The sequence below is a fragment of the Mus musculus genome, chromosome 17 (assembly GCF_000001635.26).
Source record: "Mus musculus strain C57BL/6J chromosome 17, GRCm38.p6 C57BL/6J".
Taxonomy (NCBI): Eukaryota; Metazoa; Chordata; class Mammalia; order Rodentia; family Muridae; genus Mus; species Mus musculus.
In genome coordinates this window covers 86807866-86830094 of record NC_000083.6, presented here as the reverse complement: position 1 = coordinate 86830094, position 22229 = coordinate 86807866, and the positions used below count along the sequence as shown (strand labels likewise).

Below are 22229 nucleotides of genomic sequence, written 5' to 3'. Positions count from 1 at the left end.
GTCTTGCGGGGCCAAGAGCCCGGATGTGATCTGACTGATTACTGGACGATCCCTTCCAGAGCCGTGCACAATCTTCCAGCCTGCCTTTCCAGGGCAGCGAGCTTGTCTTGCTCAGAAGTCCACCACAGCCCTGGGGCCCTTGCCATACCAGCCGCTTCCTTCTACCAAAGCTTCCCCAGCCTGAGACCCACCTTCTGGGGAGCCTGCTTGGCCAGAAGTAACCGTGGCTCTGCCCTTTCTCAGGGACAACAGCCAAAGAGGCCTTTCTTACTTTCTCACACAATCTCAGCTCATCAATGAGGAGCCTGCACCCTCCTGGGCCTTCCTTGTACTTTGAACAAGTCATTGTCAAATCCTTTCTGGGCCTGGTACCATGCAGGCTCTGGAATAAAGAGGAGACTTGGTCCTGCCTAAACCATCTCATGCAGCTTGGCTGATGAAGAGCCCTATGGACTGTAAGCAGTCGCATCAGACCTGAGCAGGGGCTCTGAAGGCAGTCTTGTCCAAACGCAGAGTTGCTTCCTGCAAGTGGCTGCCTCTCAGCTCTCTGGCCAGCCAGGCCACCTGTTTGCATCAGACCCTGGCTATGGTGGGAGTTCCAAAGCACTCACCTGACACCTTTTGAGCTCCTGGAGGACCGTAGTCCTGGAACTGGGAGGCATAGCACTGTGGCGGGAACCCAGTCTTGGCGTTCTCCCCTGAGCTCCTGGTAGATGGTGGCTGGGGAGGTGGCAGGTGTCTCAGTGGCTGGCCCAGGCCTCTCATAGATTTTTGGGTGAATTCATCTGGAGGATCCAAGCCAGAGAGTGAACTGTGGTGCTGTCATTAGGGCAGACAATAGCGCTCTCAGCCTGCTTTCTTTTTCAGAAGTCATGTAGAGACCTCTGAACCGGGATCCTGCTCATGGCATGGATATAACCCATTCTAACAAGGCTCAGGGAATGTGCTCTGAGCCTTCAACCCTCCACCAGACCCCTGGGCCAGGCCTGCTTACCGGGGGCCATGTTCGCACTGATGGTCTTGTCAGGCATCAAAGGACAGGTCCCGCCCATGAGGCTCTTCATACGTTTCCACATCAAGTGTGAACTGCTGGTGCCTGGAGGGTCCCCCTGCAGAGGTGATGTGTAGTTGGAGGAAGTGGGCCAGGGTGGAGTAGGGTGGGTAGCACACAGACCCAGCAGGGGCAGGTGCTCACTACCAGATCTAGCTGTCTGCATCTCTACCCTAGCCTCATCTCCTTCCTGTCCAGTAGGCTGTTCGTTCACAGACATGGCTTACCCCGCTTGTGTCTTGGAAGGCTTGCTCCTCATACTCCAGCTGCCGCTTTAGCTTCAGCTTGTTGGACAGGGCGATCATGGCTGGGCTCATCATGTATGGACCTCGGGCCCCGAAGTCCTTTGCAGACCTGCCAATGCCAAGAGAAGACAGTGGTGGGTGTGAGGCATCTACAGCCTCCCGCTGCCTGGTGTCTTCATCAGAATCTAACACTTATGACTCAGGCGATCTATGGAGGGCAGAATGCTAAAGGGCTTGAGCGGCGGCAGCTCAGCTCTTCCTTCTGTAAGATGCTCAAGAGTTCTGTCACCTGCGCCTCTCTCCGCACACCTGTCCACCTCAGTCCTGCCCTCAGGGGTCCTGCCCAGCTAGATGACAACAGTCTCTAGAAGGATTTCTGCTGAATGCCTTCCTTCCAGAGGACCATCTGGGGTGCTCTATAAAGGGTACGTACTATAGACAAGACACATCAGCTTATGGGACTGCAGCCTACTGGGAAGACAGGAAAATGCTGGTGCCTGTGTGCACCCCACAGAGGCTCCAGGCAGATGGAAAGTACAGGACTATGGAGGAAATACCATAATACCTATCTGTGTCCAAAGGTAGACAGACATCACTTAAAAAAGCCCCTTCTTCTATCTGCTGGGGTCTGGCTCTCACATATCAGAGGAGGACTAGGAAAAGTGCCAGCTGCCTACACATACAGTGAGGGGATATGGTCAGCGGGAAGCTGATGTGACCCTCTAGAGCCTTCATAAGCAGGTGTGTACATGTACTCGCCCTGCCCAGTATGTCCCCTCCAGCCAGACATCTGTCACTAACCTCATCTTGAACATGGAGACATGAGGCGGGGCGCTCGGAGGTTCCAACTGCGATGACCCCACCGGCAGGGCTCCCAGGGATTCAGCACTCTGATCACCCACAGGCCACTTAGTAGGGCCGAAATGTAATGGTGGATCCGGGGGCCACTGCGTGTTGGATCTGCCTCCCATAGAAGAGAGAGGGGTGCTGGCCTGGCCACAGCATGGAGACAGGGACCCTTTGCTCCCAGCATCAAAGAAGATGGAAGACATGGGCCAGTGCTCAGACTCTGTCTTCCTGCTTTCCAACTGCTGCGGGTACTTATCGAGGAAGAAGGGGCCGTGGGTGGCCCCCGGGGTGAGCGGCTGGAAGATGCTGGTCATGGTACTGAAGCAGTGCTGGGGGGTGGGCTGGGGGCTCTCTGGCATGAGCGGCTCCTCTGGGCAGATGGGGCTCAGCTGGAAGTCCTCGCCGTCCATAGGGATGTAGGGTGCCAAGGTCTCCAAATCCAGTTCACTGAAGTCCGTCTGAGGAGACACAGAGCAAAGGGTACATAGTGGCTGGCCCAGCCCTGCCCTGCCTAGGCCTTTTGAAACTGTCAGTCCTCCATTCAAATACCTCTGCTGGAACTGCTCAGATTTGCCATTGAGGGTACAAGGATTGCTGTTGGGATATAACCTGCATCTGTCCCTTCATCCTGTACAGGTTCAGTGAGCTTTCTCCACTTTTGACCTGCAGCCTTCTCTTTCTCTTTTAGCCAGGCCAACTTCTGGCCTCTGTTGCACTGCTCCTTTATCCTATTTGTACCAGCTAATCTTCATCTCCCCCACAGGGACTGCTGTTCTCACTCACCAGTAGATACTCAGGGACACCCATGGTCACAACAGAATACTCATAAGCAAAGACACAAGCTTCAGCCGCGGTCGGTCAGCCAATGACCCCTCACTACAGATAGATCTTTGTACCCAAGACTGGTACTGAAGGAAGTGTGCCTGCTTGTGCTAAGAAGTGTCACAGGCACACGCGCGCGCGTACACACACACACACACAGAGGAAAAAGACATGCACAGAAACAACAAGAGGTTCTGCAGGATAGGATAAGGCCACACACTAAAGAACAATGTGGAAGCTGGGGTGGAGAACTCAGGCTGAGACAATCAAAGGGAGGTGTGAGGATCGCCCCTGGAGATTCTCATCACCACCCTCGCCCACCTCCACCACCACCACTTACACCATTTGTGCAAGACAGAGATGGGGTCAACAGTTAGACAGGAGTGTGGGGCTGAGCAGGGACACAGTAGGAAGGGAGCGCGCCACTCACAAGCTTCCTGACCCCGAAGCTTTGCGCAGCACACCGGGGGTCTCTGCAAAGGAGCCCTCTGTCACCCACGCGCGGGGCCCACCTGGGTACTGCCCGGGTCCCTCGGCTCCGTGTCCATGGCGAAAAGCTTCTCAATCACTTCGATCTTCAAGGGATTCTCCAAGGATGAATAGTAGTCCTCAGGGCTGCTGGGCTGGAGACCAGGAAGGACGAGACCAAGTAAGAACACGGGGCCTGTCTCGCCAGGAGTCCATTGAGAACAGACAAGCATGGTTCTGCACTCTGCCCCGTTCTACCAAGCATCTGTGAAGGGGACTACTATTTACAAGCTGTGTGAAGCAGCTCAGCTCATCAACCTCTCTGAACCTTCGTCTCCCTCTAAGGAGAGGCTTGGATCACTTCCTAGATCAGTGGTCCTTAACTTTCCTGATGCTGCAGCCCTCCAGTTCCTCATGCTGTGCTGACCCCCAACCTCAAAACAGTAATTTGGCTACAGTTATGAATTATAAAGTGAATTTCTGTGTTTTCTGATGATCTAGGTGACCCTGTGAAAGGCTTGTTCGATTTCTCCCGTCAAATAGAGGGATTTGTGTACCACGGGTTGTGAGCTACTTGTCCTGTGTGTCTTGATGTGCAAACTGGATAGAGGCTGTGGCCAGCAGGGCTCTGTGGTTGAAGCCTTTGGTTTGCAGAGACCTGCCTAGGTTCTTGCTGTGATTTCAAGAGTCACGACGTGGATAAGGGTGGAAGACAGATGCTAAGAGCCGGTAGTCAGCTCTAGTGTCTCTCGGAGTATCTGAGCCATCCTTAGGGGCACTGTAACACCCAAGGGAGGCAGTACTTCTCAGGGGGTCTGTCCAGTCATCTGGCAGCAGAGCTTGAGGGGCCCATGAGCCCTGTGTGCTCTCCTGGAGGGTGGGGGCTCACCGTGGAGCAGCTACTGCTGCTTGAAGCACTGGGTGTAGTGTTCCCTGGGGTGTCTGCCTGGGGCACAGTGAAGGCTGGCAGGCTCCCGGACTCGCTCTGGGCACTGTGGCTCCTCAGCCCCGAGACCCATGGCTGGCCCGGGGGAAGGATGGCCTTGCCATAGGCTGAGGGTTCATCGAAGTTCTGGCTTCCTGTAAAGACAAGGCTTGCTTGAGGAGCATTCGTGAGATCTGGGCTCACCCCAGGGTGGATAAGCCCAGAAAGTTCACAAAAGGTCCTAAAAGAGGGCCTGAAGTTGACACCCTCAGTACTGTGGAGCCTAGATAGGACCAGAACTATGATTCAATCTGGGGACTTCCTATAAAGAGAGCAATCTCCAGCAGCATTTGGCATTCAGAGACCGAGCTTACTAGATAGAAGCAGTTGTTTCCTGCAGAGCCTTCCAGAACAGAGCTGAGGAAGTTATCAGAGGAGAATTGGGCCATTTGCCTCAGTACCAACATGGAGCTGGGGGGTTACAAGGTTATCTCGTGCAAGAGGGCTCATTGCCCTTTCTGGTTCTCTGAGGTGTCCATTTTCCTGTGGCCTCTCAGATGCACATTATCAAAGGGGGATTTGATTGCAAAGGGGAGCAGTCAGAGCTGGGCTGGAGAGGGTGCAGACCGGAAGAGGCCTCTCCCTGGACAGTTCCGGGTGTCAGAGGAGAGCTCAGGACCAAAAGGACTTCTCTTCCAGGAAGATGGGCAGACATTCTAACGCAGGCAGCCACCGAGGGCTTCATCCTCGCCCTCAGTCTCCTCTCGGCTACTGGTTCTGGCGCTGTTCTGACTCAGCCTTTCGCTTAAGTTAGAGGACACTCCCTGAGACACACGCCTCAACTCAGACTCTCAAGCCAGGTAGAGGATGGGCCCCTCGAGAGGGAGCCCTCTCCTTGCCTACCTCTTTACCCTTCATGAGGACTTATAACTCAGTGGCCATGAGTCTGTGCTTCTTCTCTACCTAGCAGAACCTGACCACGCACAGTGATCAGCAAGGCCCGAGTGCATCTGTGGTTTAGGGAAGCTGTGGCCAGGGAGGCTTGTCATAACAAGAACTGTCCGCCAGTCCATGAGGGTTCTGTGGGTTCAACCAGGGCTAGGAAGTACGCACCGAAATCGAGAGAAATAATGGCATCTCCTGGGGTGGGGGCCAACTGGGCCAGTTCCTCGGGCTCCTCCTTCAGTTTGGTGAACAGGTAGTTGCTCTTCTCAGTTACAGCCACATCGTCACTGCTGTCAAAGATGCTGTTCATGGCCATCAGGTGTGGCTTGAACAGGGATTCGGTCTGGTCCATGGAGAACACCACGTCGTTCTTCTCGATCTCACTGATGGGAAGAGAGAGCGGCTCAGAGTATCTGCATCTTTTAGCAAAAGCCTTTGGCTCTCCCGCCCCAGACATGTCAGAAGCCTGGTAGATAAACCTCTCAGAGAAGTGTTAGGCAGAAACACAAACAATCCAATTCTGTGAGCCACAGAAGCAGAGACGGTGAGGTTAGCCTCAACCTGTGGGCTGTTCGCTCGCTCCCTGTGCTCAAGCTGTAGGCACACAAAAGTCCTGGATTCCTATGTTAGTTTCCTTCATATTATCAATGGCAGCCGCTCATAGTCTTTCCAGGGGTGGAGGGGAGAGGGTATAACATCCACATCTTCCCAAAACAGCTTACCCAGGAGAGCACTGTCTCCCATTCACACAACATCAAGCATTACTCTATGCCATCTTCTCCCCCCTCAGCACAAGTCAGAGACATGATACCATAGCTGACAAATGAAAAAGAAACACGCTAGAGCTCTGTTCCTAAGACCTCAATATAGAGCCCTCCCAGTTAGAAGGATCCACACCACAGCCAGCATGTGGAGGTACTGCCCAGGGTCCCGAGAGGCTGGCTGCTCCCTCCTCGACTCACCTCAGCACATAGTTGACACACATGATACACTGAGGCTGCAGGTTGCGGGGGTTGTAGATGACCGTCCCCTGGGTCTCCAGCCACACATATCCTCCGTGTTTGGCTAGCATCCGGTACTGGCCAGATACCACCTGCCCCTTGGTGCACACTAGTGAAGAAAGGAGCCAGAGGTAAGAGAGGTGCAGGAGTGGTGTGCAGCACACACTCTAACCCCACAGGAAGTGTCACCTGCCCGGGGAGGGGGATGGACAGAGCTGCCAGATGGATGCCAAGGCCAGGAACAGTGAGAGGGTTGGGGGAGGGGGAGATCATTTCAGCCAACTCTTCGTTTCAAAAAATGGGAATAGGAGTTCTGAAGGAAAGCAGATGTTTGCCTGCCCAGTGCAGGAGTGACTCCCAGTCAACCAGGGAGCAGCACCCTACTGACTTCACCTCCTGAAGGTAGCAGACCACATCTGGAAGGTGGACCGCAGGGCTGCAGCCCCGTCCCATTCCCTGACTGTGGAGGACAGAACAGGGCTGGGCAAGTGCTCGTCCACGGAGCTCCAGCCCCAGTCCTTTCTGTTATTTTGATGCATTAGTCAGGTTGTCCTTGAACTCCCTCTGAAGTCTAGGCGGGCCTTAAACCATTCTTCTGCCTTAGCCCCCTGAATAACTGGGACTCAACTCAAGAGCTGTGTCACAAGACCCAGCTGAAGTTTGTTTTTTAAACTTTGTGTCCCTTGAACTTTCTGCTACCTTAGGAGCCAGATACAATTTGAGAGAAACTACTGCTCTATTTATCTGGAGTAGGGAAAGGCCTGTACTGTTAATTCAGGGCCTCAGCCACTGGAAGGTCTTTAAACTTGCCAACTGCCCCGTGAGACTGCCAGCTTAGAGTTTCTTTCCTCTCCTAGGCCATTCTAAGTAGTCAATTTCACAGTCTAAAAACACCAAGGGGTGTCCCACACACTAGTTTGTCTTCTTCCCCATTTCCAAATGCATTTTTATTTTTGTGAAAGAGCTCTCAAGGGCTCCTTTTCAGTCATGTCTGCTGATTTTAGAAATGTCTGTTAGCTTCTTAAACTGTCCACTGACTTTCACCCCCCCCCCCCTCCAAATGATTGTTCAGAGCTCCAGCCCAGAAGTGCCCAGGTCACAGAGAACTGAAGAGGAATGATGGGAGGCTCAGGAAGTCTTGCTGGCTTGGGGACTTTGGGTAAGTAACAATCCTGGTGTGGTTTCCTCTCATGTCCATCACTGTCATTTCTAACTGTCCAGAAGGCTACTGCTGTTTGCAGATCAAATGGACTTGCCTGCCTCATCGGCTACACAAACACTGTTTAGGAATTTCCTCTTCCACAAGCTATCAATGCCTAGTGCTTAGGTACTGTGCCAGTTATGTTACTAGGAATTGTTTACGGCAATTGTCCTGGGGTTCTAGGAGAGAACAGCTATGTTCCCTGTAGGCAGTCTCCTTGGATCTACCAGTCAGCTCGTGGGCCACCTCATCAGTCCTGCATGGTCTGATGAGGGATGGCCTTGTTCATAGTCACACCAGTCACAGTCCTTCTGCCTTGGCACATCTTACCCTCTTGGATATCTTAACACACAGCAGCGAGGAGCAGGAATGATGGAGAATTACATGTGCGCATTGCTCAGCAGAGCCACCGCTGCCTTGAGAGGTAAATTCAAGTCCCTGTGACAGTCATTACATAGTGCACCTGTGGAGTTCAGTGTCATGGCTGCCTTGCTTGGTGTGGGTTACCAGTGTGTGAAACTCCTGCTTCCCATCGACAGCGACTGCAGCCCTTGAAAGAGTCCTTTGGCTAAACATGATTGCCAGCTTGCACAGTCTCAGGCTTGAGAGTCTAGATTAGACACATTTTCCTCTCTACAACAAGCTTTATTGTATTTTAATTAATTTTAATTTTAATTAATTAATTTTAATTAATCCCATGGAGAGGTAACTATTTCACGCATATAGTACAGTGAGTTTTGACAAACGTAAACACCTAAGTAGCCATCACCACAGCAGAGGGACCAAAAACTTCATCTGAACCTGCCCCATGGCCCACGTGCCTAACTCCTCCTCCTAGTTCTGACTTCTGATTCCAGACGATCACCGATCTTTCCCCGGCACCGTCTCCTGTCCTTTCTAGACGTCTATGGGAGTAGACTTTCTTGAGTTTGGCTTCATTATCCTTGAGCATCGTGTTCCTGAGGTTGTGGGTGTTTCTGTGATTCGTGGGAGAGAAGTGTCTCCCTGGGTGTACCATGGCCAGTTTATTCCTTTGACCTGGATGTTTGAGTTTCCCGTTGTGAATAAAAGTGCAATAGACATCTGTATCCAAATCCACATCCAAAAGAACGTGGCTTTCTTTTTCATGGGGGTGTAACAAGGTAAGAAACTTCTAGATTATCTGCTGAAGACCATGTTTTTATTATCAGAAGTAGTCAGATTGTTTTGCCACTTTGATTGTCTTATCTTCATCTAATCTTTTAAATGGACTCCTGTGCAGGAGGGAGGAGAGACAGCACCCTCTAACACAAGGAAACGCAGCCTAGGAAGGCTGTGTTTGCTTCACTTTGCACAGAATAACAGTCATAGTGTTTAGATCATCGGTCTTTTGATTCCAGGGGCCATGGATCCTCTCTGACTACATTATGTTGAGCCAGAAAGAAGTGAGAAGAAAAAAAAAAAAAAAAACGGGCTAAGGCCATGTTGTTAACCATCATGGACTCCTTGGCCAGAGAAGGAACCTTTATCTTTTCTGCTGTCGCTTTCTGGGTGACATGGAGGCCACCTGGCTGCAGTGACGCAATTCTTGCATGACATCAAGCCTGGAATTAGCTCATTTACATAGTTCTTATTGCTTGCCACATTCAGTGTTCTTAGTCTTTTTCACGAAGAAGTTCGCTGAGCGGAGGTTTGAGCTGCACTTCTGTTAAGTGCAGGCGCGGGCCTGCTGTATCAGTCACCTCTAAGTCACACCACTCCCATTCCTCTCATTAATGCCAGCCTTGGTGAAGGGCCTGCCACTCCAGGAGAGAGAGGGAGGCTTTTTATGGCCTTTAATCTTGTTTTCCTAAGAGCACAACAAAGAGAAACCAGCCCAACTCTTCCCCTCTGAGAGTGACAGTGTATAGATTATTAGCCCATTTGGAAATGATGACTTTCAATTATCTAAATCTGGCTGAGGACGGAGCTTCTCCAGGCGTTTGGATGGGAAACACACACAAGCTGTGACACACATGGTGAATCAGAGACCCCACACACTGGCAGGGGATCTAGAATGGAACTGTACTTGTAGGGGGATAGGGCGGAAAGACTTTGCTTGATGCAGGCCTCTTGGTTAAATACAGGCCTCTGTGCTCAGGGCAGCTTTTCCTAACTCCACTGGGGGAAAAAAATAAACAAAACCCAGAAAATCAAGAGTCTGTACTTTCTATTTGGACTGTGAGTTATCCTTAGGTGTGCTGGGGGGTTAAATATATGGATTAAGTAAAAACAATATCCAACCAAAACGTTTTTCCAACGTATTTCCCCCAGGAGTCAGCTGCAAACCGGTAGGACCAGCTTCCTTGCTATCCCTCTTTATAGATGAGGGAGCTCTAAACAGGGAGCCGTCTTCTTTCCACATGGCCACTGAGCTCTCTAACGGCCCTCCCCAGGAGACAAAGTATAACACTACCCTCCAAGAATTCCCAGGTACTTAAAATGAAGATATTTTCCCGGCTGTGTTGACAGACCCCATTGGCTTAGAAGGCCAAGAAAAAAAAGGAAGCCAGACCCAGAGACACTAGCTGGTGAGCTAGGCCAGAGCTGAGCAGAATACAGTTGTGTGTCTCTACCAATCGGCCTTGGGGGTGGGGAACCCCTAGGGAGCACAAAAGCATTGGGGGCCCTCCAAGAGAAGGCTGACACCATACCTTGGAGTCTCTGGCTGGGTCATCTCCCTGAGAGCATCAGGGAGTGTCCTGCCACCCCTGGGGTAGTCTATTTGGATATTTTTGTTTTTATGCCAGAGAGACAGTAAGAGACTTGTCTGAGATGCCATAATGGCCCCTGCTGTATTATTAGATCAGATGAAACCCAAAGCTCCCAGGGAGGAAACAGAGGGGTGAGTTTGAATTCTCATATTCCCTCCCTCCCTCCCTCCCTCCCTCCCTCCCTCTCTCTCTCTCTCTCTCTCTCCCTCCCCCCCCCCCATGCTGTGCACAGCTTGTGGAGTTGCTGCACAGTTAGTGAAGCTGAGCTCGAGCTCTCCCGACTGTAAACAGAGGAGTGTCGGGCAGAATCAGACTTGGAACAGAAAGCTACACTTCTGTTTCCTACATTGCCAGTATGGCTGCTAGGTGGCTTCTCAGGGTTTCCTATTTGAAGACTCCTAGCCTATCCCCTCGGCAGCCCTGTCTGTACCAGTGTCCTGCTTGGATGATCTCTTTCCTAAATATAGTCTGTTTATGAGATTATCATTCACCTGCTGTTTGTATTACCACGATGCTATGAGAGATGCTAAGGTTAAAGGTCACCCAGTTTCTGGGAGCCAGGCTCCCTTTTCTTCCAAAACAAAGACTCCTTAGGGTAGAGATCAAGTCTACCAATCCCTAGTCCTCAGAGGACCAAGTCCAGTTTCTTACATGTTGATGGGTTTTACGTATTCAAAATTACCCTGGAGCATCCATAAATGGAAAGACCGAATTGGAAACGTGGCCAAGGGAACACCACAGAACCACTCAGTCCAATAAGGTAGCCAAGTGCCAAGAAAAGCTACTTAAATCATTTAAAACTTAAGTTTAAAGACATTTCTCAATGCACCAGACACACTGCAAGTACTACCTAGGTCTTGTGTGGCCTATGAAGGCACAGGATGTTTCTGTGATAGAGGCTCTACTACTGGACAGCTCTGTTCCTGAACTCCTTCGCTGTGCAGGCTCTCCCGCATGCACACAGTGTGCTGCTGCACAGGCAGCCCCCTCTCTTACCTCTTCCTCTGGTTAGCCCCATCCTCTCTACCATGGAAACTGATTCAGTGCAAGCCAACTCTCGTTGGAACCTTCCCAGGCCCTCTTCTATGCCGAGGTGCTTGCCGATCTAGTGCAGCCCCAAGCTGGTTACACACCCACTTTTAGCTGCTCTTCAAGACTGCCCCTGAGGGTTGCATAGAATGTTAACCATCTGCGAGGACTCAAGAGTCTTTTTCTTAATTTGCATAAACGCCATTTAGGGGCTGGTGGCATCGGTGAGTCTCTGACCATCTTGAAGGTATCTACCTTATCTGCCACCCAAGATGGTAACTCTGGGAGGAAGTAACCAAGGCCGTGTCTTGTCAATCATACCCTCAAGGGCAGACGTCGAGGACACAGGGTATCTAGGAACTCACAGTTCTGGTGACTTTTGGTCATGTTCTCCGAATCCAGGGCATGGTAGAACTCATAGGCAGAGCGTCCAAGTAGCTCCTCGGGGTGGTAACCAATCAGTTCCAAGATTCTGAATTAAAAAGGAAGCAGCAGGTGAGGACAAAAGACCAAACAGCCTTGGCACAGCATGCGATCAGAGACTTCAGGATCTAAGGTGAATGTATCAAGTATCGTCACACCTCATCACACCATTTCTTTACTCAAGCAAAACCCCATCAGGAGGGCATCATCCTGAGTGAGGTAACCCAATCACAAACGAACTCACACAATATGTACTCACTGATAAGTGGATATTAGCCCAGGAACTTAGAATACCCAAGATATAAGATACAATTTGCTAAACACATGAAACTCAAGAAGAATAAAGACCAAAGTGTGGACACTTTGCCCCTTCTTAGAATTGGGAACAAAACACCCAAGGAAGGAGTTACAGAGACAAAGTTTGGAGCTGAGACGAAAGGATGGGCCATCTAGAGACTGCCATAGCCAGGGATCCATCCCATAATAAGCTTCCAAACGCTGACACCATTGCATACACTAGCAAGATTTTGCTGAAAGGACCCAGATATAGCTGTCTCTTGTGAGACTATGCTGGGGCCTAACAAACACAGAAGTGGATGCTCACAGTCAGCTATTGGATGGATCACAGGGCCCCCCCAATGGAGGAGCTAGAGAAAGTACCCAAGGAGCTAAAGGGATCTGCAACCCTATAGGTGGAACAACAATATGAACTAACCAGTAACCCCGGAGCTCATGTCTCTAGCTGCATATGAATCAGAAGATGGCCTAGTCGGCCATCACTGGAAAGAGAGGCCCATTGATTGTGCAAACTTTATATGCCTCAGTACAGGGGAATGCCAGGGCCAAGAAGTGGGAGCGTGTGGGGGACTTTTGGGATAACATTGGAAATGTAAATGAAATAAATACCTAATTTAAAAAAAACCCATCAGACTCAGCTGCAACTGTGGATCTGCCCCCGTCCCCCACTCTCCTGCCCTTCCTGAAGTTCTATCTCAGAGGACTCTACTGCCTAGTATCTAAGAGGTCCTGGGGTCAGGAGGGGTCACATGGCTCCACCTCCCAGTTCATCTGTGTAAGTGGAGATCTGAGAGAGGACAGAATTGGCTTGATGGCCACACAAGTGCCCAGTTCAGACAGGAACAAGCGCTGAGGCCTCCTAGCTAGCATCTCAAGCTCATTCTAGTTGAAGCTGAGGAATGTTTAGATGGAAATCCTGTGTCCCAGAAGGGAAGGCGAGGAAGAGCCAGGGAGGAAGTTTTCTCTCCGGTGTCACCCCTGGATGCTGCTCAGCTGCCATCTATGACCCTAGATGTGTCTCCAGCAGCTTGTCTCTTCCCATCTCCATGAGGGAGAAGGACAGAGGCTGCTAAGGGGAAGCAACATAAAAATCAGTCCTGGCAGGTAAACAAGCAGCGAAGCCAGAAAATGGCATGAGTGCGCCGCGTGTAGATGTGTTCCCTCTGGATGGTCTAGTTTTGGTTGAGAACTGGACAGGAAAAAGCCAATATGGAGAGAGCCACGAAGACGCATGGAAGCTTTCTGTGTGGAGACATTTAAGTGAACAAAAGCCTGCCCTAGAATCACTGCACCGGCCACCTTGTGAGTCGCATGTCATTCTGCTGTGAGTCCCACGAGTCCTCTATCGTAGATGCCTCACACTTTGCTCATCACAAGCCAGAGCTGACGGGAGCAGCTCGGTATGACCATCCTCCTTGGAGCACACTGCCTTGGGGCACAGCTGTGTTCTGTGCCCTCTGGACAGAGGCTAAGGACAAGGAAAATAAAAAGCTCTGCTTGCTCGAGTGACTGTCTCTGTATTCATTCCATCCAATCGTAATGGCATGTGGCTGTTAGACCCAGTCCTTCTCAAGCCAGCTACTCGTCTTAGGCCAGCTACTCTCTTGGCTGGGGCAAACTGCCCTGGTTCTAGATCTCCCCAGAATCCAGTCTTTGCTTGTAAGAAATCTGATTTTCAGCTAACTTGCAGGGTGTCATGTACTCTCCCCACCAGCCATCTGCAACCAGTTTCTCTCCCAGAGTCACCGCAGGCCTCTCCTTCTCCACCGAACCCCCTCCAATTCCTTCTTCTCTTGCAGAGGCCTAAAGGCCATGTGCCCGGGCCCTAGGAAGGATGTACTGGACTCTTACACCGTGGGCCTTCTCCTCCTGCCTCCCCACAGTGAGGGAAGTCATGCTGACAATCCAGCCCCACTTAGGAACCCGGGTCACGATCTACTTTCCTTAAGCATGATTAACCATCTCAGTGCACACGTGTTCACATGTGTTTACACGTACGTGCACATGTGTGTACCCACAGGAGCACCTCTAGCAGCTCATCACAGTCTTCAGTCTGCCCTTCCATTCTGTATACTACCTGCTCTTATGTTAGCAGAGAAAAGGCAAGTTTTCTGACCAGACGCGATGCTGGAGGCCCAAGTCTTTGCAGAGCAAAGGTTAGGCCCACTGACATAACCTCTAAGTATGGCTAATTCAGTCCTGTGAGGCTGGCAGAGCACTAGTGCCAGCTGGCCATCCTTACCACAAGAGGATTTGTCCCCACTTGATTTCGGACCCTGGAGCTGGTACCCACAGACACTCCCGCTGATATAAAGCTGGGGGGAATGAGGAGTGGAGCAATGCCTGTACCTAGCCATACAGCATTCCCGAGAAGCCAACTGCACCTCAAACTCCCTGGGAATCAGAACCAGAACCAGGGACAGCAGAGCCACTCACAGGGTTGCTCACTTGCCAGCCGGACTGAGCCGATGCAAAATTTTCTACAAACTTTTACCACTGGCCTTCTAGGAAGGATGTGATCATCTTTCCTGAAGAAATCCCATTTCCTTTCACGATTAGGATCTTGCCATCAAAAGGCTTCGAGTAAATATTATAATCAACCTCATAATAAGATGTTTTTGCCTAATGACCGTATCATCCTTTCAAAGACACACAATGGGCATGTTCTAGAAGACAAACAAACCCAGATTTCAGACTTGCCAGTTATCTTCCCGCTAGCAGCTTTCAGTTATCTTGTCAGCCAAAATAAATATTTAATGTTTCCCTCTTCATTCCTTTAAACAGACTACAGTAAAAAACTGGGAAATGCGCACGGCCCGAACACAATCGCAGACCATGCGGGTTCTCAAGACTTCACAAAGCCAGGAAGCCCCAAGTTACAGCTAATGACCGTTTGCCCCCATCCGCAGGCACACCGACGCCATAGGGAGGTTAAGGAACCGAACTTGTTTATAGACTCGCTGTTATGGCCCCCGGGGCCTTCCCTGCTCATTTCCCTGGCTGCGGCAGATAAGAGTGCCATCCGTGCTCTCCATCAGGGGAGAGGGACCACTTTGCTCTTCATAATTAGAGATCCTTGACTCGCTGGAAGAAGAATCATTTGGGGTCACCCGTAAACTTAAAAGTCAACTCGAGACTGCACGAGAGGAGGGGGAAACGTAAAAAGATCTGTCGGATTTCAAAGCTGGGGACCGAGTGCATGCTTTAATAACAAGCAGATAAAGAAGTGAGACTCCAAAGAGGACGGAGCAAGCCTATGAGGAGGCAGGAGAGGAAGAAAGAGAGGAAACAGACAATGAATGGAAGAAGGGTATCTTTGTTCTGAAGTCAGACCAGACTCTGGCTTTGGCCTTCAGAGTGAGGCGTGAAGGTAAAATCTGAGGTGATTTATTCACTGTCCACAACTGCTCTTTGTTCTGGAGATAGTCTACAAGCACGAGTGAGGAAATGGCTCAAAGTGCTCACTATCCAAGCATAAAGATCTGAGTTCAGATCCCCAGCCTCAGCCTGCTGCATGGCAGAAGATGTCTGCAAGCCCAGTGCTGGGCCAGTGGGTGGGGCAAATGCTGGGGGCCAGTGGGTGGGGCCAGTGGGTGGAGCCAGTGGGTGGGGCCAGTGGATGGCAGTGGCATAGCAGGCAGATCCCAAGAGCTTGCTGATCAGTTACTTTAGCCAAAACAGTAAGTTCTGAGCTCATTGCAAGAGCCTGTCTCAAAAAAACAAAGTAGAGAATGGAAGAGGAAGACACCCAGTGCTGATATCTGACCTTCAGAAGCATGCAGGCAGACCAAGGGAGCCCATATACGCATGTATATACAAACACACACAGAATGAAGTGTGGCATGTTAAAGACACGTGTAGGTGTGTTATATGGAATGGTCAGGAAGGAAATGGTCTTCTGCATGCTGTCCCCTCTAGAGACAGCAGAATCAGCCACATGCCATCCCTCCCAGGCTGCAGCCCCCTAGTGCCAATTCTATCGCTGCTCCCTCCCTTCAGAGGCCCAGGGTTTGCTGAGTTAATCATGTAAACACAGTGTCTAGGGAGTATCTGAACTCTGCGTGAAGATGAAAGTACTGAGCACTTTTTAGCCACGTACTTGCCTTCCCAAGAACGCTATCATTAATCAATGTGTATTCTCACTGGCTCTTTCCTTGTGTGCTTTAACGACCCCCAGACACTTGGTTTTTATTTTCTGTATATTTATAAGCACTGGCAGTGCATTTCTTTAATGATATCTAGATTATTCACTACTCAGATTTCAAGACCTAATCATTTTAATATATTTTTATCTGGGCCAGACTTGCTTCAAGCAACAGCCCTTAAGTCTTGCACACACACCCCGAATACTGCCCAGTTATATGAAGTCTATACCCCAGCTCTATGGTTAACAGTTCTCTATGGGATCTATGGTCTCTGTGAGATGTGTTGTTGGTAGGGTGAAGTTATACACCAGAAGGTAGCCTGGACCAGTGCTATCCTGCATGCCACCAGCTCCGTCGACAAAACCCCCAACAGTGAGAAGGAATGTGAGAAGTGACTAATCCGTGGTAGGAACCCCATCATGCAATAAACTCTGATATAAACTACAGGGAGTCTGCAGAGCATTTCCAACAGACCAGGTGTTTCAGGACAACATGTGAGTAGTTGTTATTACACATTCAAACATGGCTAGGGCTGATTCCAGAATACTGTCAGCTGAGCGGACATAAGGACACGCAGAGCACGTTAGAGTCTAACTTCAGGATCTAAAGAAGCATTGGATAACCCCTAACTGAGATGTCTGGAGAAAGGCAATGTACAGGCCTGCTAAAGCACTTGGAATCAATTATATATGAGACCAAAATACATTCACGGTGCTTGCAAAAGATCACCCTGAAATTAAGGCGATACCACCCATTACAAAAAGCAGCAAAGTTTATTAATCATCTCCAATGTGCAAAAGGGAACATATTATTTTACAACGAATTTGCTTAAACCAGTCTGCTTTACTCTTGGACTTGACACACCTTCTAGCTGTCTTCACACACGCCTGGCCTCACACTTTATGGTTCTTTATAATTTCCTCTTTAAAAATGCATTTATTTGTGTGAGTGTACATGCCATAGTGTGTGTGTGTGTGTGTGTGTGTGTGTGGTCAGAGGACTACTTGTGAAGTCAGCAAATCAGCTCTGTCCATACTGGTTCTGGGGGTCAAACTCGGTTTCCCAGGCTTGGCGGCAAGTTCCTCTATTTGCTGAGCCATCTCAGCAGCCCAGGACTTCACGGACATTCTTTCCATGGCCCTCAAGCCTTCTCTCACTCAAGCTGTCTTACTGTTCCTAAGTTCTTTGAATGAATCCACCATACATCTTTTTCCCCAAAGATTTAAGTACGTGTGCGTGATAACACGTGTGTGCATGTATGCATATAGGCGCACGTGTTTGTGCCCGTGTACGTGTGCCCTCAGAGGCCAGAGGCCCAAGTCCCTGTAAGTAGAGCTACAGGTAGCTGTAATTATGTGTATGGGGTGGGGTCTCTGCAGGAGCATTATACACAAGTCTTCCTAACTTACAAACCTAACTCTTGGCTATGTCCTGTATTGTTTTGATGGAACATGGTGCTCTCAAATTCTTTTTGTGTGGTTTATTCTTTAAATGGTTTTACTTATGAGTTTTAAATGCTTACTATAATTTTCATACATCTTTCAAAGTTACAGAAGACTCACAAAATCACACTGAGATTACATGTGATTTTTCTAAGAAAACCTCATCTTGATGAGTTGGCTTCCTTCACAGTTATTCTATTTGGCCACTAGATGGCATCTCACGTGAATTTAAAAACCCAACCCTTTTAAAGGATTTCAGAATGGCTTGGGTCTTCCTCCAGGATGAATGGCACGTTCTGTTCTGTCCTACAAATTCCCTGTGGTTTCACTAAGCTGCTCGGATCTCAAGCCCAAACCCTCAGGCACCAGGACTTGTTTCTTTCCCCCGTGACACAACAGTTTATGGCAGCTGTTCCCCAGTGACAGCTCATGGATTAGTCCCTAAGAATGTTAGGAAACAGACAGACTGCAACTTTTATGTTTGAGTGCACAGCAGAGGAGGACATTAATTACTCGGACAATAAAGACATCCTCAGCACTCAGGATGCTGGGGCAGGAGGATTGCTGCAAATCATGGGCCAGCCTTGAGAGGGTGGGGGCTAGAGGAAGACGAGATTTTTCTTTTGCCTGGCCAAGCAAGTGAAGACTCCTGTTGCCAGAGCCACAGCAGTCCACAGGCGGGCACTCTTCATCTGAAAATCTGATGCCCAAAGTGTGCCTACATTACACTTAAAAACTTCAGATTCTAGAGCAGTTTGGATGTTGAATTTCTAGATTCACTTGAGGACAGTTTACGCAAAATTTCCCCCAAACTCGAAAATGAGAAACGAGTTTAGTTCCAAGATTTTCAGATAAGCAATACTGTCTAAGCCATAACTGTGCCCTATACATATATGAAAATGACAGACACTATTGGAGGGTTTAAAGTATTCACTGACTCATAATTAATAATCAAATACATATACATATATACATATATTCATATATAGAAACATATCACACACATACAAGCATAATCAGAGGAAAGTATCAAACTCGCTCAAATCTGATTGTGGACTCAAAATTCCTCTCTTCAGATTCTTTCCCTGCTTCTGTTAGGGGACACAATCCCCTTTGTGTCAGATGTCACCAAACCAAATAATTCACTGAGTAAAATGGGGGAGCCCTGCTCTACACTGGCTCTCACATGTAGGCTCTGGATTTAGAGCACATCTCTCAGAAGGTCATGTTAGTGTATGTATTCTCTCTCTCTCTCTCTCTCTCTCTCTCTCTCTCTCTCCCTTCCCCTCTTACACACACACACACACACACACACACACACACACACTGCTCCACATCTCAACACATGCAAACAGAACAAGCCTCTCCCCCAACCCAAAGCAATCGAGAAATAACACCAAGGGATTAAACACTTAAAATAGCCCCTTCACTAACTGTCCTATCTGTACCCTGGTTAACTAATCTGCTAATCGGTTAAACGCTCCGTGGGGCACTCTGTGTTTGCATCCCTCTGCAGTCGGCTCCCTAGCAGAACAGAATTCACGTTGGGCCGGCCATGCAATCAGCTTCCTTGGAAGGCAAGAGTATGCTGAAAATACTGTGTGTCCTAAGCCACCCTAAGCGGCATCTCCCTGTGCACGACGAGCCACATCTCTAAATCCCAGGATCCTTCCTGTGAGTATGAACCCCACCCCACCCGCCGTACTGAGCCAACCTAAGGACGTCACCATGGTACCTCTGTGTGCGTGCACATGGCATCTTTGTCCCTTTAGGCTGCCCATTTCTTGTGACTGTCCCCTTCTGCCCTTAACCCAAGGCTAGCCCTTTTACCTGAAACCCACTCAAACCACAATAATGAATGGAAATTAACAGCAAATGAACCTTTCTGGGAGATAGTTCCCTCACCTGCCAGCTCCTTTTTACAGTCTCTTTTCTGCTTTCAGGAGATGGCAGGTGAGGGTTTGGTTTTCCTGCTTCAGAGCAACTCCCTCCTGTCACCCACATCCCTGACCACTCCTGGGTTTCTGCACAAGCATCCCAAGTGCCACTGCACCTCAAAGCCGGTGTCATGGATCTGGCACCGGGACTTTCGGGGTCTCTCTGAAAACTGCAGAGGGCGTACCTCCGATCTATCTTCTGCTCAGAGAGACACGGCAGAGCTGAGCTTACGATGGGTGAAGTAGTCAGGCACAGTGAGTGATGCCTTTCACTCAGGCTAGGCATGCACGCCCAGTGCAGCCTCTCACCTGGCTTCCCTCACCCTGGTGCAAGCCACTGCACATCACAACTCGTTCTCACCGTTGTCCTCCACATCTCCATCCCAACAGCAGCAGCACAAGTGGATAGGAACTGTGGTGTAGTCTATACAAACCTTGCATGTACTGACAACCACACAGCATGCCTTCCTGTGCACCCTCTGTGGTCTCCCCTTTAATGAAGGTAAGAACAGCAGCCTACACTGACCACAGATGACTCTGCTAGGTTCTCTAGTCCAAGTCCACAGTCTTTATTGTTTCTGTGCCCCCCACTCCCAAGAGAACGTCCAGTTGCTTTGGAACTGAGGGTTAGAGTCTAACCTAGCTCTCTTCATTTTAAAGTCTTCACATGGAAGGAGGCTACCTTCTACAAACTTGCAGCCAGCAGTCCCACACCATGTCCTAGTCCCGTCCCTGCGCTGTCACACTCTCACAGATGCACACTGGTAAGACCCACCCTGTCCCAACACCCCACCTGTCGTCACAGTAGGTGAACTTCATGTCCATGCTGTGGCGGCTCAGGAAAGTCTTGCTGTCCAGGGGGATGTCCATGTGGGATGGGTGCTGGATTGGCTCACACATGATGATAAGGCAGGACAGCAGGGGCTCCTTGGAGCCACAGAGGCTACTGTGAGGGGGGCAGTTGTTGTAGACTCTCACTTGCCCGGTGCAGTGCAGGACCTGGGGTCAAAGCACAGAAGTAAGACAAGGCCGAGACGGCCGAGAAGAGGGAGAGGCCTCAGGCACCTCCTGCTCCTGGCTCTTTCTTGAGACTCCACGAATCCTACCTTCCAGGTGGCCGACTTGAGGTTGACAGTCCGGCCTCTGTTGGTGACCGTGCACTTCATCCTCATGAAGAAGTCACGCTCGGTGGACACGTCTTTGCTCTTCTTCCCAAAACCAGAGCCTGAGTGGGGAAGGGCGTGGGAGCCAGTTAAATTAATCCAAATTACAATGTTTCTGGGCAACTTGTATTTGTGTCTCCTGTGGTTTGTAGTAGAGTGCGTGTAGCCTGCCATGGGCAGAGAGGCCCTCATGGCTTAAATACTAATGGTGTCCCTTTGTTGCTGTGCCTTGAGTCCTGGCTCAATTGTGGTCAGAACTAGAGGACAGAAATATGTCAAGGAAGGTTTTTTACAAAACTTCTAGTGATGGCCAGTCCCACCCAGGGACTATGAGCTAACACCAGGTTGGTGGAGACTCACAGTGGAGGGACTCCTGGGAGAAAGCTGCTCCCCTGCAGAAGTTAGATTTCTTGGAGGATGGCTGAGTAGAAGCTCCTGTGTGACTGCATTCCCAGGAGCAGGAAGGCCTGGAAGGCAGGAGCTGTGCCATGTTTGCTACACACTGTACCTGTTTGTCACCTGAGAGCTGTGAGGCTACACCACAGTTTTAGATGTCTCTCCCCAGTCAGGCCTTGGGTCTCTAGCAGGAAACCTGAGAGTGACCATGGTTGCTCCAAGGACATAAGTCTGTCTAGTTAGAATTATCCTTGGACACTCCTCTCTGCTCTCGCTAGCCTGTCTCTCAGGAATGTGAGCAACCAATATCCTACCTGAATCCTCGAATGACTATGCTTTGGATAATGTACCATTCATCAGTTTCCTCCTAAGGTGACACATGTCAAGGAGGGGAGGGGAGGGGAATGAACACACACACACACTCACACACTCACACATACACACTCACACACACACACACACACACACACACACACACACCCCTTGTTTTTAACTGGAACTGGGTAGACAAGTCTATCTTAACGATGTTCTTGATAAAGATCAATTAGATGACCTTTCATTTAGGATTAAATAAATCACCGAGACAAGGAACATACGGCTTCTTTCCTTTAGTACAAATCTCCAAAGCCTGTCCAGGTTTTCTGCTTCTTGTTATGCAGAACAGAAAACATGAGTCCAACGGTGTCTAAACTGTGGCTACACCGCCATCTTCATCCTTGGCCTCCACAGGCCCAGCATCACAGAGCAATTCAGAACTTTCCAACAAGTAGTCACACTGCTCTAAGAGAAGCTGCCAACCTCTGCACCCACACCTCTAAGGAACATTGATTTGACCGACACAGTCTAAAACAGCTGTGTATCAAAAGAACTGGCATCCTTGAACTGGATTTAAACATCTTCTGCAGAACCCATTAAGTGACAGCTTGAATGTTGTTCTTATAAACTGTCTCTCCCATAATTAGGCTTCTTATAATTTTAGTTATTAGGTGGAGTTTGTATATGATGAGTTATAACTGTACTGAGAGAGCCCCCCCCAGGATTTAGGAATGAGGGAGCTCAATATTCATTTGTGATTAATAGTCTGGGTTGTAATTGTGGGCTCCTAACTTGCTAATCACTGGAGTCTCCCCATTCTGACATCTGATAGTATCACCTCAG

The 22229-nt window shown here is 49.6% G+C and overlaps 1 protein-coding gene across 2 annotated transcripts in view; it reads right to left on the bottom strand.

Annotated features, from left to right (window-relative positions):
• Epas1 (endothelial PAS domain protein 1) overlaps positions 1-22229 on the bottom strand; it is a 79547-nt gene that overhangs the window by 3316 nt on the left and 54002 nt on the right. For both annotated transcript variants that reach the window (NM_010137.3, XM_030249471.1), the window contains exons 5-15: positions 20619-20737; positions 20306-20511; positions 11634-11740; positions 6268-6415; positions 5474-5688; positions 4325-4515; positions 3480-3590; positions 2098-2603; positions 1279-1405; positions 995-1109; positions 612-785 (exon numbers count right to left, since the gene is read on the bottom strand). In NM_010137.3, coding sequence (NP_034267.3) covers positions 612-785; positions 995-1109; positions 1279-1405; positions 2098-2603; positions 3480-3590; positions 4325-4515; positions 5474-5688; positions 6268-6415; positions 11634-11740; positions 20306-20511; positions 20619-20737 — 2019 coding nt within the window. The remainder of the gene's footprint in view (positions 1-611; positions 786-994; positions 1110-1278; positions 1406-2097; positions 2604-3479; positions 3591-4324; positions 4516-5473; positions 5689-6267; positions 6416-11633; positions 11741-20305; positions 20512-20618; positions 20738-22229) is intronic.